Raw genomic sequence first — 16663 nt, forward strand, 5'->3', positions numbered from 1 at the left:
AAAGCAATGCAATGTTTCTATGGATTGGAACGTTTCCTGTTATGAAGATGGCAGTGGAGTTCTTTCAAAATTAAAGGTTCTCTGTGTAAAGCTATGGTTGGCACTAAAATTCATGTGAAATGTAGATTCAGAATTAGTCAAAACAATAGTGAAAAATAAATTTGAGGGCTTACACAAGTTGGTTTTAAAATGTAGTCATTCAATAGCAGTAACAGAGACAGCGAGGCTAGCATTTGTTAGAACAGAACCTAGGGTGCAAAGCACTCATAAGCAGACTGCACACTGGCCCTAAATTTCGATAGCCACTAACCTCAATACATAGGAAAGAGTAATTTTTAACAATGTGCTGAACAGTTATATAGCTAAATATTAAGAAAAAAGATTCATGACCTTTCCCTGATAGTACAGATGACTTGTGAGTCAGAGAGAACCAAAAAATTTCTTATCTTGACTGTAGTGGTGGGTCCCAGGATACTATGTACTCAATTGGAAACTGTAAATAAGCATAATTTGTATCAATCATATTTCAAACTATAGGCAGAGAATACAATAAAATACCTCAACTTCAAGGTCCTGGCGCTTGGGGTTGTGAATGAAGAAAGTGAAGTTTTCCTCCCACACTGGTTCACTCGTTTTGTATCGAATCTGTAAGAAATGGTCTCACATCAACTCTTCAGCGTTTGCTATGGAGGATTACTCACTCACTGCTTACTTATGAGTGCGTACACGAGCACAGGCTGATTACATCATTATGAGTAATGGACTTAGGAAGCGTGGAAATGTTCAGAAAGTAAAACAAGCTGTCGGCGGTGCACCCGGAACAGGAGGTGACGCAGAACCCATGCCTGCTGTCCAGAGACCAAAGCCTCTTTTGCTCTACTGTCCTCAACTTCTGCATTCTTGGTGCCTGACACAGTAACACAGAGCCCTACTTCTTAAAGGGTTAACGATTAAAATTTAACAATGGCCTAAAACTGTAATTTCTGAACTTTTATTCCTGATCAGAAAAGAAGAACACACAACACTACCTACTTTGAACTCTTGAGCGTTTGTTTGCTGAATCTGAAGTACAACGTGCTAACTAAATAATTACTAAGTACTTAAAAGAAGCTTGGGAAGTAATTCCGTATTTCTCCCCAAAAATCAAACAAAAGCATATCTGTAAGGTTTTTTTATGTTATTTAAAAATAAACAATGTATCTGTCAATAACGTAAGCAGCTAGTATGTATGAAATGGCTGTTTCATATGAAGCAATGGTCTCATGTTGTACACATCACACACCCGGACACCACCTCCCGGGGAAAGTGACCAGTACAGCACGGCTATGCAGAGGCTCTCAGAGCCGGCAGACTCTTCTTACCTTACTCTCTTGAGCCTTGTGACCGACCGACATCTGGACAAGAGGATTTGGGTTGCTGTTTATTTTCTTCCCTGACTATCCAAAAAAAAAAAAGCAAAACAAAACAAAAAAAAACCAGATAAATTAAGTAAAATATGGGTCCCTTTAAGAATGAATTTACGCTTGATATCAGGAGTCACTTCTATTTTACCACTGATACTTTAGACACAGGAACATCGAAGAACAATTAAAGTAGAAAACAACTGCTAAGCAAACCTTGAGCCATCATTATTCACTGCTTCCACCATGAAACAAACTGAGAAAACTTCCATTCATATACTTTTTCTTGAGAGACAGGGTCTGGCAATACTGCTTGGCTAATAGGCAACTCTGTGGCATGCGTGATTTTCCCACTGAAATCTTCAAAGTATCTGTGACTATAGTATAAGTCCCTGTTTCTGGCTGCACACAAGTTTGAAATGTCTAACTTTTTACTTTAAAAGTAAGTTACTTTGGGAAATGCAATCTTATTTAAAATATAAAATTTTATTCTTAACTACAGCTCTCAAAATTGACTTATTAGGATAATAAAATCCAGGTGCAATGAATATAAGTAAACAAAAAAGAAGACAAATGTAAAGGAATGTTCACTCAGAACACTTCCTTAGCTACAGTTTAAAGCATTGGCTTCAGATGCATAGCTGCACACCTAGAACCTACCACCATCCTCTGTTAAAGTAAACACAGTTATCAGATATTGGACATTGCTTACCGGCTGTTAAGTAATTATCACCAGAAGAATAAATGTCAGTTTAGAATTGCATGGAATTAAGCAAATATAAATATGATTTAAATAATTCATAAGTAAGAAATAAGTAAGAAAAAATGACAAGAAGCAAACTTTAGCAGACAGCTGATAGAAGAAAACACAGAAAAACACAACAGATCTGTGACATGAGGTTTATTTATAACTTAGCCCCACAAAAAGATGTATTAAATGTGTTAATGTAAATTAATTAGAGGGTCACAAAAAAGTATTTTCGTTAATAATTTTAGAGTCAATCCTCAACACTACAGCAATGACAGAAATAGGTGTCAAATCATTTGATTATTTAAAAAATATGACTAACCCAAACCTACTGTGATAATCTATTTTCTGGTTCATCAGTTTGATGTAAATGAATTCTGCAAAATGAAATAAATACCGTTAAAAATATCAAAGCCAAAAGATTTTTTTCCTAAACGTATTTCCTTCTTAGATATTGGGAGTCCTAAATCTGAGCTGAGCATAAATCCTCTGGGAATAGGATGTCACCTCCACCTCTCCCTTCTGGCTAGCTAAGACACTGACGTTCAAGGAATGCATGTCTTCCCCATTATCTATGAGGTTTGTGCTAGTTGTAGGTCATGAAATCACACTGATTTAAGCCACATTTACTTTGAGGCTTTGATATAGGAGCTGAGTTTATTTCTGACTAATATTAAGTGTGTATCTGTGAAAATAAGGCCATTGAGTTTTAAGGATTTAATGCATCTGTATTTTTAAGGTGTCTTCTTTCTTTTCTTTTCCTTTATCTTTTTCTCTTTCTTTCTCTTTTTCTTTTTTCTTTTTGTTGGTTTTTTGAGACAGGGTTTCTCTGTGTCACTTTGTTGCCTGCCCTGGAACTGGCTCTTATAGATCATGTTGGCCTTGAACTCACAGAGATCCTCCTGCCTCTGCCTCCTGAGTGCTGGGATTAAAGGTGTGTACCATCACTGCCTGGCTTTTCTAATATTTTTAAAAATAGAGTGAAGTTTATAACTGCTTCTGAACAATTTCAGTTGTCACTGTCTTAATTAATTTATGCATCCATGTATGTATGTATGTACCTGAATAACACCTAAAATCTATTTATTTCAAGTCTAAAATTTCAATAAATATAAATCAAAGCTTAGCTGGCACTTTTATAATTTTTTAGTGGTTTATAAAATAAGGGTATGCCTTACACAGATGATATTTTGGATTACACAAATAAGGTTTTAAAATCATTCACTAAGTTTTCTATCATGACAGACATTTAAATTATAGCACCACACATCAAGGGTATAAACTATGACAAAATATAGTCTTTTAAGTCACACTATTGTGTGATAAAATATATGATAAAATATAGTCTTTTAGGTCACACTATTGAATTTAATGAACTATAGAAATGATGCCTAAAACATAATCTTACACTAATGAATTTAAATATCATTCTCCTTAACTCTTGACTACTGAGACCTATGTTTCATCTATCTAAGCTTCAGGTTTCATGTCTCTAAAAGAGGCACAATACCATTTTTAAAATTTGTTGTTAGGCTTAAATGAGCTAATGTATTAATCAGATAATTATAGCAATCTATTTACCTATCTATTGTGTATTTTTATATGTAATATTTTAACTTATTTACTACTCCAATGGAGAAGATATTACTTCCATTCTGTAAGCAGGATGGGTTAAACATCATCTTTGAATCACAAGAATGAGCAACATGACTTCAGAGCCTTCCTTCCTGACCTCTGGTCACCAGGACAGCAGGAGATGGTGAGCAAAGAGTGTGGCTAGAGGTCCTTTCGTAAGCTTTTATGGCCAAGCTATGCTAGAAGGCATAGTTGTTCCAGCGTGTGAGGACCAGCATTCTCAGGGTGTGATGCCCTACTAACACTACACCACAGCTCTTTAGTACAGGTTGGAGTAAAGTTTACAAATATGATATCAGACAAGTCACTGTCAATCTCCTCCATTTTTGAATTAACTTATTTTGCTAGATAAAACTGATTAAAATATTCCTATTTCTTTGGAATTTTCTTAAGACTATTGTATTTAAAAAGCCCCTGCCTCTCAATGTAATTAAAATTAGTTAAGAAACAAAGCATAACAATTTAGCCACAGAACACAAGCTATTGTCGTGGATAAGAAGTGGAGCTTAGTTTTCAATAGACCTCATTGATGAAATCTCAACCTTTTGGAAAGATCTGTCACCCAAACCCACAGCACCAAAGCCATGAGGTTGATTCAGTGAGGCCCTACTCAACATATTGGAAGAGGCAATTCCTTAAGTGTGCACTCATCAGTTTGCAAGGCACATCTTTAAATCACAATATGAAGTTCTGGCTAAGATTTTAAATAAAACTTTCAGATTGTCATTCATAAGTTCAAACAAAACACAATATTTCAATGACTGTTAAGAGAAAGAATGAAAATCTAAAACTTCATATTGGAACTTTAAAATTTAAGTTTGGTTGATGCAATTTCTTCTAAAAACAAATTCTTGGATAACAAAAGTCAGATCTCTTCTACTGGACAGTTAATTATTAACTAGGGTGGGAAGTAACCTGCCCACACACTTAGGAAAGCCAAAGTACCATCTCTTTCAATATGTCTTGATTAGCACTGCAGCCTCAAGGAGACACTTTGTTTACCTTTAAAGCTCTCTGAACTGTAGACTTCTTCAAAACACCGGGGTTAAAGTGTAATGGGTTATTCTTTCAGGTCAGAAGAAAATGAATACACCAAGGGTTAATAAAACATGCAATGAGGAATTTATGTAAGGTTAATGACATAAAAGTTCATGAGAATAAACAAATACTTAAATCAGACCAAAAAAATCATACAAACTGCCAAATTTGCCTTTATGCTCAAGATTTTACCTCAGAATAACAGATAATCTAAAATATCATGACACATTTCCTCATCTTTGGTAACCCTTCACTTCTTCACCTCTGACTTTCAGTGTTTTCAGAAATCAAGAGTATGACTTAGGAAAGGCTCTGCTTACTACCCTTTGCCTAAAACCCTAGTGTCACCCCAAATCAGAGGTTTAATCTGAAGCAAAGCAATGACCATGCTTTCTTTCCACACTGCTGGAGCTAGTCCCACCAGCAGCGGCCCACACCACTGCTATGCCTGCTGAGACATGCTTTCTTGCTACAGCATCATCCAGAGATGTAGCCTATTTCTTTACAAACTCCCTGGACTCCCCATCTTTCCCAGGTATGGAAGCACAGGCCAACAGTCATCTTAAGAGTTTCTCCTGGACTTAAATACATACTCTACTATTATAGGGTACGTGTCTTTCTGACTGAATTTTTTCAGTTAGTTGTTTGCTCATTCTCAAATAGACAATTTGTTTTTGGAAGCTCCCAGAATAAACTTTTGAGGTTAAAAGATTTGTCTTTTTAGTTTTAACTATTTTGAAATGGTATACTGAATTTGATTCTCAATTAAAAATTTTTCTTAATGTCTTATTAAACAGAAAATGTATGAATGAAGATGGAGAAATAGCTTCCAGGCCTCCTACAGTAGGAAGCAGATGAGAAGGTAAAAGCTCCAACCCAGGCTCTTGCCAAACTACGTAGGTCTAAATTTAGACTATTCAAACAGCCTACAGGGCTCTCCAAAGACTCAGACCCTACTTCCTTTATCTTTGGATGAAGCCCAAAGCATTCCCTAAGGAGTTCCAACAATGCATTTTGGTTCAGAGGGAGCCTGAATGATACACTCTCTAGATGAAGTGCACACTGGATACAAACAGCTGAACCGATGCACTTGTTATTCTAACATCAATTATTGAGAAACAAAGAGAACAGTGGTAGTGTGAATCAGGAATGCAAGAACAGCGGTGTGAGGTCACAAGCTGCATAGCACGCAGGTGAGAAGACGAGTCACTGAAGTGCACGGGGCAGGTGTCCAGATATAAGGTTCCGCAGTCAAGCACCACATGCCATGTACTCCTGGGCCTCTCAATCACTGGAGACAGTGGCACCTGTCCTGCACCTGTCCTTTTTTTCCCTCACCACGAACCATGCACTGGGGATATAGGTCACTTGAGAGTGTTTGCCTAGCACATAGGAAGCTCTGGGTCCAGACCCCAGCACCTGCAAGGGGAGGTGGGATGATCATAAATTCAGTGGTTAAAATATAAAGTGTTTCAGGATAGACTGGAATATATGAGACCCTCTCTCAAACAAACAAAACCTAAAATTACCCGTAGAAAGTACCTTTGTCCCTAAAGATCTGCACAGTGGTAGCTATTACATGGCTATGTTCCCACATGTAAGGTAAGCACCATGGAAACACCACTCATCTCATATCATCTCCAGTTACAGAATTAGCAGAGTCTGAGCAGTGAACACTGTACAGCGATGAGGTCTCAGATCTCTAGTCTTATGTCCTTCGCATTACTTTTCTCATCTGAAATGCCTATATGGCTGCTGCAAAGTGCTCAACACACATGAGTTACCAAGTAAGGCTAACATTCTAATGCTGTATGCCAAAGTCAGAGGACACAGCCAAGCTGAAACCAGAGAGGGTGAATTCTGGGTCTACTTTTAAAAGAAATCATCTGCAATACAGAGGACAACAATGGAGTGGAAACTGAAAGTGCTCTGAACAGGTTAGAAGTGAAAAAGCTATAGGCTACAGCTACTTATGAAAAAGCTTTTCCTGTAGGAAAAGACTGAGAAAGTGATTTCATTTTATACCGGAAATCAGTAAGTAAAAGTAAGTGCATACATGTTCTGTAAAGAACATTTTTTTTTGTGGTGTGCATATCCTAATCATAAAGCTCAATGTCACTTGGACAATGAAGAGAATGAATTCTGAGTCTGACCACTGATGTCAGAAATACAAGGCAACTCAAGAATCCGACTCCAAAATATTTTCTATGAAAGGAAGCAGTTGTAGATTGAGAAAAAAGACCTAGAAAAGTTACAGGAGATAGATTGACAGAATTACCCAGAAGGGTGGCCTTGTCACTTATGAGCTGGTGAGGACATTTTACCTAAGAAACAAATGCATAAAGCATTTTTCTAAACTGATAGTATACACTGGCATTGTCATTCTAACTGCCTTCCTTTTGACTTCTGTTTTTGAGGTGGCACAATACTAAAATAAGAAATGTTCCCGCCTTAACCTCTACAATGCAAGGGTGAAAGGGGACACCGTCCACACCACAGGCTGAGTGCACAGTTGGGGGCATCAAGGTGCTGCCTATTTACTAGTGTATTGATTTTTTTTGTCTATCAAATAGGGCTAAACACCTATTTTAAAAGTATGGTAGCCTAGAGCCCCTTCTTAGAAGTAAGAATAACTGAGCACACATGTGGAAAGCCTTTGTAAACAGAACCAGAAACTCAAAAGAGCAAAGACTGCTCACTATCAGATAAAAGGATAAGTGGTCTTCAGAAATTTAACTAATTATAGAGCAAACCAGAAAGGTGATTTTCTACACTAATTAGTAGACTAGAAGGTCTTAAGTGTAGTTTTCTATGACCCCAGAGGAGATGAACCCAACAGCCACCAGATTACCCTGAATAGCACTAGGAGTAGAAGCACCAGACAGGCTATGGGAGCAAATGTGATGAGATTAAAATAAAATCCTCAATTATATACTTCAGTAAACTCTTTTCAAATTCCTAGAAAGAAATAAACCATGAACCCACTCTCATTTTCTTCTTCTCCTCCAGAGGCTCTGGCTAGGCCATGTGGCAGAAGCAGGCTCTCACTGAGATGGGTGGACTTGTGACTTCATGTGACCATGAGCAGTTACAGAGAGAATTGGGTGGAATGGACTGGAAGACAGCCCAAGTTCTAATGCTGCTCCCCTTGGTGAGAACGAAAAAAGCAGATTTAGGAATGTTTTGTGAAAGCGCATGAACCCCCAAATCAACTTTAGCTTTTAGCTTTGTTTTTCCCTCAGAGGACTTATTCTAACACTTTATGGAGCAGCAGCAGTAGAGTTAGTTCAGGTTAGTTCATCTCATGTCAGATGTACTCCCAATATCACAGCAGAGTCACATTTGACAAAACCAACATAAAATGAAGACACAGTAATTGAAGTCATGCAAGAAAATGAAAAGAGCATGCACATCATTCCAGTGAGCAGAATGCACAGAAATTCCAGGCCACACTTGGGCAGTCTTCACTGAACACAGAAGAAGGAGCTGGAGGACTCACAAATAGTGTTCTATAGACTGAGGTAGTATTCTCACAAAACACTAGTCCCGACGCTCGCCTCTCTTTTAAGTAGCCACACCCAAAGTTTCCCTCGTAGATACTCTTAGGAAAGTGGAGACAGGAAGAGAAAGCAAAGAATGGTGGGTTGTGGTCAGTGGGTACACACCAGAAGCACAAAAAAACAGGGTGCAGAGAGTCAAAGGGCCCCAGGATACACAGGGATGGCCAACAAAGCCTCCCGATTAACAACAAAAAGCAGGGATGGCTCTGTGGACCCTTTGCCTCTGATGAGCCACAGCACACTGTGAGTAAAGTACCCTTGGATAGAGGAGCAGTGCGTTCCCTGTCTCTTGAGCTTATGTGACATCCAACATAGCTCTACAGAAAAGCCCAAGCCCTTCCCACTTAATCCACCACTATTTTCTATATCTAAACTATGCAACAAACTCACTTTTTAAATTTAATTTTACATTTATTTGGAGTATGGGAATTCCCAGGGCATGCAAGTGGAAGTCAAATGACAACCCAAAGTTCTTGCCACCCATTATGTCTGTTTTGGGTATTGAACATAGGTGGCCAGGTTTGGCAGCAAGTACCTTTTATACACAATCAGGCATTTTATAACAAACTTTATTGTGGTCAAAAGCAGAAACCTCTACTGTGTAAGGAATTCTATTGAAAGGCTAAATAATAATGAAGTAAATATTCCCAAACTAGGTAAACTCACAGACTTTAGGTGGAAAGACTGGTCAAAAGATTAAGATCTTCAATAGAAATGTAAGAACTTAAGTAGTAAAAATTAGACAAGGAAACTTCACTAAAAGAAAGGGTATGGTATTGGCAAAGAGACAACTATACATTCCTATTACAAAATGCTCAAGACTATTTCAGTAGTTAGGTTGAAAAAAATATATTAATGTACAAAGAACATTTATTTCATTTTTGTTCACAAGGCTCAAGAAAATATACAATTTTCAAAATCTAAAAAGTGCTAAATGATGCAAATTCATAAGCCATCAGGATAAAAGCTCAAGAGAGACTGAGGATAAGGGCAAGCAAAGCGCTTCTTTGCTCTTGTTTGGAGTCTATTCACAAATGCACTTGTGTGACTGAGCATTTACTAGGAAGGGAGAATTATGCAATGGACAATCTTGGTGGGTAAAACCCCTGTAACTGTTGACAATGAACTTTCTTTCAACGACATTGGCTATTGACACAATGACAAAGAGAATGCCCTAGTATGCAAGCACACTGGCAGCCAAAAAGTTTTCTAACAATGTACCATTTATATGAGAACATAACTTTATCTAGTGGGGTTGACAGCAGGACAATGTAAGATTTAGGACTATCCCTAAATGATCGGATTACTTTATACGTTCCTTCATGAAACCAAAACAAGCAAATAAATAGGTGTTTAGGCTAAACATTATTACTTGGCACCGTCTGTGTCTTTGTTCGGTACCTGAAGGTCAGTACACCTACCTGGTGGCATCAGTCATGCTGAACCTTAAAGCCTGAGGACAGTCACAACTCAGCAGTTCATGACCTGATGTTGTACAGCTAAGACACACTGTGGGTTTGTGAACAGAGCTGCTTCATTTAGTCCCCTTTCTAAGAAGAGACAATTTTCACCTTGTGGTAACTAGGCTGTAATAATTAGATATAAATATACACACGTGCAAAGTAAATGCTACCTTGTGCCTCTCTGCTGCTGCCACTCAAGATCAGGTGATAGATCGTGTCTGAACAAAGTAGTAGTTTCCAAGTAAGGAAAGCACTCACAGGCGTTAGCTCTATACTACCTACCGGAAGGTTCCTTGCAGAATCCAAATACAAGATCAGCAGTGCAGATGAAAGACCATCATTGGCTTGATCCTTATCAGCTCTGATGTCTGCCAGCACCTGCAAGGTGAAAAAAAAGTATCAGTGGGTGTGTGTCTATAGGAGTGCACACTGTTTTTGACTGTATTCAAGAAAACAAAAGAAAGAAATAATCTAATATACACAGAACAAGAATTGAACTGATGTCTTCCAAATGACAAGACTATCATTCCACACAATCAATTAAAATGAAGTACTAGGATGACATGTAGCCCCCCAAATCCCTGTGCTACAGCAAGCACAAAATTTTAAGGTCTCAGAACAGGAATAATGACCTATAAATTGCATATTCCTGTCTACTACTGTGATAACTTGTGGCATAATGATTAAAATTACTGGGAAAGAATTTTTAAACAAGTAGCAATACAATCAAAGATACTGGTGCTAATAATCAGGAATGGGTCATGAAGGAAGACACTGCACAGCACCTTATCCAGGTTTGCCGCATCTGACTTCAGTGTGAGCCACTCTAACTTCAAATGCAGCTTTCCTTTGGGGACCTCGTCCAGAGTGAACCACTGAAGAGAAAGTGATTAAGTTTAGCAAAAGTGTTCTGAATAAAAAATTCTAATTAAACCCAGTCTAAAAATGTTTCAAGGTGCTCACTGACATTGTGGCACTAACCAAGAGCCAGAGCTGGCTGGACACCTGCTCTAACAAAACCCTTATGACGTAATGAGTGCTATTCTCACATACAAGTTCAAGTGTTCCAGTACTGCCCATCACTAACAAGGCTTCTGTATATGGACTCACATAGAATGTACAGGCCAACAGAGTATAACACTAATCCCCAAATACTCAACAGCAGAATTGAACAAGTCAAGATATCTTGTTTTTATTCATTGCTATATATCAGTCAATAAAACAGTGCATAGGTGTTTCAGCATAAAAGTCATAAAACAAAGACGACAAAACACTCAGTGTTAAAAAAGAAACGCCACATGTTCTATCTTGCTATCCTCTTCACCACGGTGTCAGTGACCAGCGCCTGACAGCTGCACAGGAAGCACTTATGAGTGGGGAACAAGCACTCCTGGAGGAAGACCACTGCTGTGGAGCAGCAAAGTCCCAGCACTGATTTCATTAGTTAGGCTTTTCTTACAAAAGTCTCACCCAACTCTGGATCTTTTCGAAGTTACTGTATGTTTCCCTTTATGTATTCATTTTATTTTACTTTTGTGGCATTATGGATCACTCTTCTTGTTGGAAGCAATGCCTTCTTGCTGCAAATTATTAGTTCATTTACAGGTGCCTTTACATACTAACAGAAACATGCATCTCTGCTATTCACTCCACTACAGTGAAAATTCCCATACTGGGAGCTTCTTACATAGCTCTGCCCTAATGCCTACAAGCTATCACAGTCTGTCTACAATAAAGCCAGTTTTACATTTTGTGCTTACCCATACTTCCTGACCCAAAGCTTTATGCATGCTAAGCAAGCATACTACTACTAAGCAATACCCCATGTCAGATGTTTATGAAGCAAATAGTGTTCCTATAGCAAAGCAGTAGCTAGGATTCTCACACTGGGTAGGTGGGCAACAGCAGTGGGTTACAATGACTCTGGCATACAAGAGGCACCTACAGTGTTCACTAAGTGGGCCAAAATCAGAGAAAACTTACTTCATCTAAAAGGCGCTCCTTCTCAACTTCAATAAGATCAATCATAAGACTATAGGAATGAAACAACAAAAACATGTTAGAACACAGAAACATATTTCTTCCAGTTGAAATAACTTGAATATTGTCTATGGAAAGAGCTCTAGAAATGGAAATTATGCTATACAATTTTCCAGGAAACAAGCTGTTTTCCTCAAGGCTTTCTATAATCTATGCCCAAAGAAATAAAAAGAAGGGTAAAAAAGAGAAAAGTTAAATTTTTGTGGTCAAAATATTGAGCACACACAAGAAGGCCAGAACTGACTATGTATGTGTGTGTGTGTTCAGGTCTGGGGCTGACATAGGGGGTCTTCTTCCTCAGGTACTCTTCACCCTATGCATCAAGAAAGTATCTCTCAACTGAACTCAGAGCCTGATATGACTAATAAGTTTGTTCTGGGCACACCCAGTCTTCCAAGTACAGACAGCTGCCATGCTTTTCTGGCATTTTTGTGGGTTCTGGGTCTGAACTGATTCTCATGCTTTCAGGGCAAATGCTTTGCAGTAAACTCCCCAGCTCTAGCTGATTTATGTTTTTGAGAGACAGTCTCACTATTTAGACCAGGCTGACTTTGATTCACAAAGATCCACCTGCCTTTGCTTCCCAAGTATGGGGATTAAAGGTGTGCACCACCATGCCTGGCTAGCTAATAGGTTTCTACATGTCATCCCTTGGTGCTACCAGTCATCACTGGGGATTCAGCTATTTGCATAATTAATTTTAAATCCACACTATATCAAGTCCACTAGAAGGTCAGAGAGTAGGTTCTATTATCACCAAACGATCCACTCTAATTCAACCATGGCACTACTTCCACAGGAATGGGGAAGAAGGGCTTAATCTACACATTCTTCTGAACATATCTCCTAATCTGTCCGCTCTCAGCCCTAGTCAATAACATGCCCTAGCTGCTTTAATGACCTCCCATCTACACGCTTACATAGCATATTTGATTTGATCATGGTCCAGGTCCTACTTAAGCTGTGTACACAGTCACAGACTCTGAACTTAGAGCACAACACGTGGGTCTTAAGAGATTCTGAAGTCAGAGCACAACACACAAGGCCATACTTGATGAGGCATAAACTTCTCCAATGTAATCTAACCCTCTACCATCCCCTCCCCCCAAATAAACTCATTTAAATAACCTTAGATAGACATGTATTAGATGTGTGTATGCATATCCATTCATTATGTGTGCAGATGCAAATGCTCACATGTGGAGGCCAGGGGACAACCTCATTTATTGTTCTTACACTACGGTCTTATTTTTCTTTGTGGTTTTCTGAGACAGGGTTTCTCTTATGCTTTGGAGCCTGTCCTGGAACTAGCTCTTGTAGACCAAGCTGGCCTCAAACTCTCGGAGATCCACCTGTGTCTGCCTCCCAAGTGCTGGGATTAAAGGCGTGTGCCACTACCCGGCTTGGTATTATTTTCTTCAGACCAGGTATCTCACAACCCTTGGATGGAACTCATTAAGCAATTTTAGACTGACCCTAATAATTCCCAAGGACACATTTGTCTTTGTTTCCTCTGTGCTTGAATTATAGGCATTATCAAGGCTCTTGAAGCTAGAGTTTCAGGCAGCTGTGAACCATCTGACGTGAGTCCCAAGCACTAAGCTTGGATCCTCTGGAAAAAACAGCAAGAATTCTTAACCACTAAGCCACCTCTCAGCCTCAGAAATGTATTTTGAAAGTCCATTTTTCATAGATATATTAATTCTTTAACCGAAGCAAATAAATCAGTATTTACTACTCACAATATATGGGTACAATGTAAATGACTATACCCTAGAAAACTGAGACAGCTTAAAATTAAGACCACATTTACAGCTTAGAAGGACATATTTATAGACTTCCCTGCACAAAGAGGGGCTCTGCACAGTTGCTAGGGCCTCTAGTTTGCATAATCTAACTGGCTGGTGGAATCAGGCCTTGTGCTATTGTTGCTATAATGGATTTTTTAGAAGTAAAATCGTTTTAGAAAAATATCTGGTAAAATAAATGCTACACATAAAAGCCATGGAAAATGTGTAAATAAATGGATTTTAGAGCTTGCATCAGTGAGAGAGAGAGACTGCATCAGTGAGGGTGTTCCCAAATTCTTTCTTCACCTTCCTAAGAAGTCATCCTTATCTGGATCTTCATCAAAGAGTTCAATCTCCAATTCTTGTCCAGGGTGTTCATAGACTAAAGCCTGAAAATTAACGGTTCGTAGTTACTGCAGGTTTACTACCACAGTCAAGTACTAAGTATGGTGATTATAACAAATATCACCATGTACTTTTCTCTAGCAGTCAGCAGTTTTAAAGGTGTACTTTCTTACTGTCAGACCACACATACTTCTTGATGACTGGGCCATTCTAAAATACTTGCCCACAGCAAGTCGGCTGGGCATGTTTCTTGGTTACCTGAATTCCCTATCAATGGGCCCTGAAACAGTGTGTCAGCGTGCAATTATCGCAGGGCTATCTAAGGCCTAAGGCCAAGGGAAGATGCAGGAAATAGCTCTAAGATCTGAAGTAGTTCAATCCAACTGCTTACCTTGAAAAACCACTAGCCACTTAGCCATTCAAAGAATACGGAACTGACAAGGGGACAGAGAGCACAGGGTGACAAGAAAGGGGCATATGCAGTACTATTCTCAAGAACAACTCTGTTCTTTAAAACCTCAATTTTGGATCCAGCAATTTAAGGCTACATTTGACGCTGCACTTGAAGAACATTGGCCATAGTACTATAGTTAGTAGCCCAGGCCTCTGCAGGTAAATAAATTCAGTGGAATGGCTATGAAAAGTAAGGCCGAACCTGGCTGGGTGTGGTGGTACACACCTCTAATCACAGGACTTGGGAGGCAGAAGCAGGACGATCATGAGTTGCAGGACAGCCTGAAATACATGCATATAACATCTCAAGGAAAGGAAATAAAATGTAGAGAAAAAAATGAACATAAACAAAATAAAACAAAAGGAAACAAATATAACAAAAACAAAGCCAATAACCATGCAGTTATCTATCCAATGAAATATAAAAATGTCTAGATATTTAATAAAAAAGATGTATAAAACGGCATATTTTAATGCTTGTATTTCAGCCATATGTAATATTTTATAGCCAGAAAAACTTATTTATATTAAGAAAATATATTGCCATTAATCATTGTGGCAGCCTTACATAACTAATGCTTAAAAATCCCTTGTGTTCACATTACATGTTTTTATTTTTAAATTAAAAAAGTACAAAATTTACTCAAAATGGGAAATTAAAAAACTTAAACAATGGTCCAAGTTATCTATACTTCTGTGTGACAGATCTGGAATCAGACTTCTAGTGCCCTCACTCAGTTACTATATATGGCCCCCACTGCTTACCTCATATACCTCATTCCACTTTGGATTAAGGTTCTCTTTGATAATCTTACTCTGGAAGATTTGGTTGCCCACTCGGATAATTCCGTAGGGGTCTGATTTTCCTTTGACGAGGCCTTTAAGGTAGGTGTCTTTCCCCTGAAGATCCTGAGCTTCAATAAAATGAATTCGTAGGACACCCTGAAAAGAGCAGCAAACTACTTAGACTATTTGCTATGAAGAATGGAAGACACACAGTGCATACCCCAGCAGGGACTGTGACGGTTCAATGGGAGACACACAGTGCATACCCCAGCAGGGACTGTGACAGTTCAGCTGGGACAAGTTCTCAGAAAGCAAGTATTAAGGGAAGACAGTATGTCATCCCACTAGACAGTAGAACTGTTTATGGGTGAGGACTCCCCAGTAGAAATGCAGTGAGCCACACAGCTGCTTGCAGAGAGCCTTGAGCATTCTTGGTCGAGGGAACACTGACTGCAGAGGTCCCAGTGCAGCAAAATACTTATTCCCAGGAAGTCAGTAACAACAGGGCCTCAAGGCTCACCAAAAACCCTTACATTCTGGGACTAAGTAGGTACTAACTAACATGTAGGGTACATCAGACCTGCTACAAAGCACTTCTTTTTAGCAACCATGCCATTCAATTTTTAGACCAATTCTATGAAACACTATCATTAGGCCTACTTTGTAGAGAAGACACTGAAACTTTGAAATATGCAGTACTCATCAAAAATAAAATGTTCTTCTCAAAAGTTGTCTTATTTGTAGGAGAAAAATATTTACTCATTTCATTTATGACAAATAAAAGTTTGGTGGGGTAATAATACTCTTCCTCCAAATGCTTAAAAAATTACAGGCTAACATTTCTGGCTTGTCAGGACAAGACAAACTTCTCTGAAGATGAATACACTTCAGAAAGCACTAAAGATTCTTGTCTGTAGTTTCATATGGCTACAGCTAAGATGATGTGGCCACATCTTTTCCCAACATTGATTTGAAGTTCAGAAAACAAAGGGAGTTGGATCTAAGCTGGCTCCAGTGCTTATTGTACTTAATACACATAAGAGACTCCTGTATCTTAGAAGAGTTCCCTTTTTATATGTAGAGTATCAAATCTGTTAAATGTGAATAATATAAGCTTATCATCAAATTAAATGATGTGTGCTTTCTTAAAAAAATAAAAGGAATAGGCTAGGACATAGGTCCTGGGTTTAAGCCTCAACATCAGAGAAAGATTCCAAAAAAAAAAAAGAACTAATATATATGTAGTGTGTGTGTGTCTATATGCATGTATAATCATGTGTGTTTGCCAATTTTTGTATTGTTGAAATCTAAGTGAGAAAATAAGGGCATTGAGGAACACTATTTCCATTTCAGAAATAAAAATGGGAACAATACAGCCATTAAAATGGCACCACCTTCCCTCCTG

General features: G+C 38.5%; 1 protein-coding gene across 4 annotated transcripts in view; it reads right to left on the reverse strand.

The window, feature by feature from the left end:
* Esyt2 (extended synaptotagmin 2) overlaps positions 1-16663 on the reverse strand; it is a 71574-nt gene that overhangs the window by 11625 nt on the left and 43286 nt on the right. Inside the window, exons 9-16 of one of the 4 annotated variants that reach the window (XM_075948009.1) lie at positions 15238-15414; positions 13981-14063; positions 11828-11876; positions 10630-10719; positions 10127-10222; positions 4786-4812; positions 1362-1436; positions 559-645 (exon numbers count right to left, since the gene is read on the reverse strand). In XM_075948009.1, the coding sequence (XP_075804124.1) occupies positions 559-645; positions 1362-1436; positions 4786-4812; positions 10127-10222; positions 10630-10719; positions 11828-11876; positions 13981-14063; positions 15238-15414 (684 nt within the window). Of the gene's footprint in view, positions 1-558; positions 646-1361; positions 1437-4785; positions 4849-8320; positions 8423-10126; positions 10223-10629; positions 10720-11827; positions 11877-13980; positions 14064-15237; positions 15415-16663 lie in introns of all 4 variants that reach the window. The other 3 variants (XM_075948008.1, XM_075948006.1, XM_075948010.1) reach the window with 3 other exon arrangements.

This window comes from Microtus pennsylvanicus, chromosome 14, assembly GCF_037038515.1.
Source record: "Microtus pennsylvanicus isolate mMicPen1 chromosome 14, mMicPen1.hap1, whole genome shotgun sequence".
In the NCBI taxonomy this organism is placed as follows: Eukaryota; Metazoa; Chordata; class Mammalia; order Rodentia; family Cricetidae; genus Microtus; species Microtus pennsylvanicus.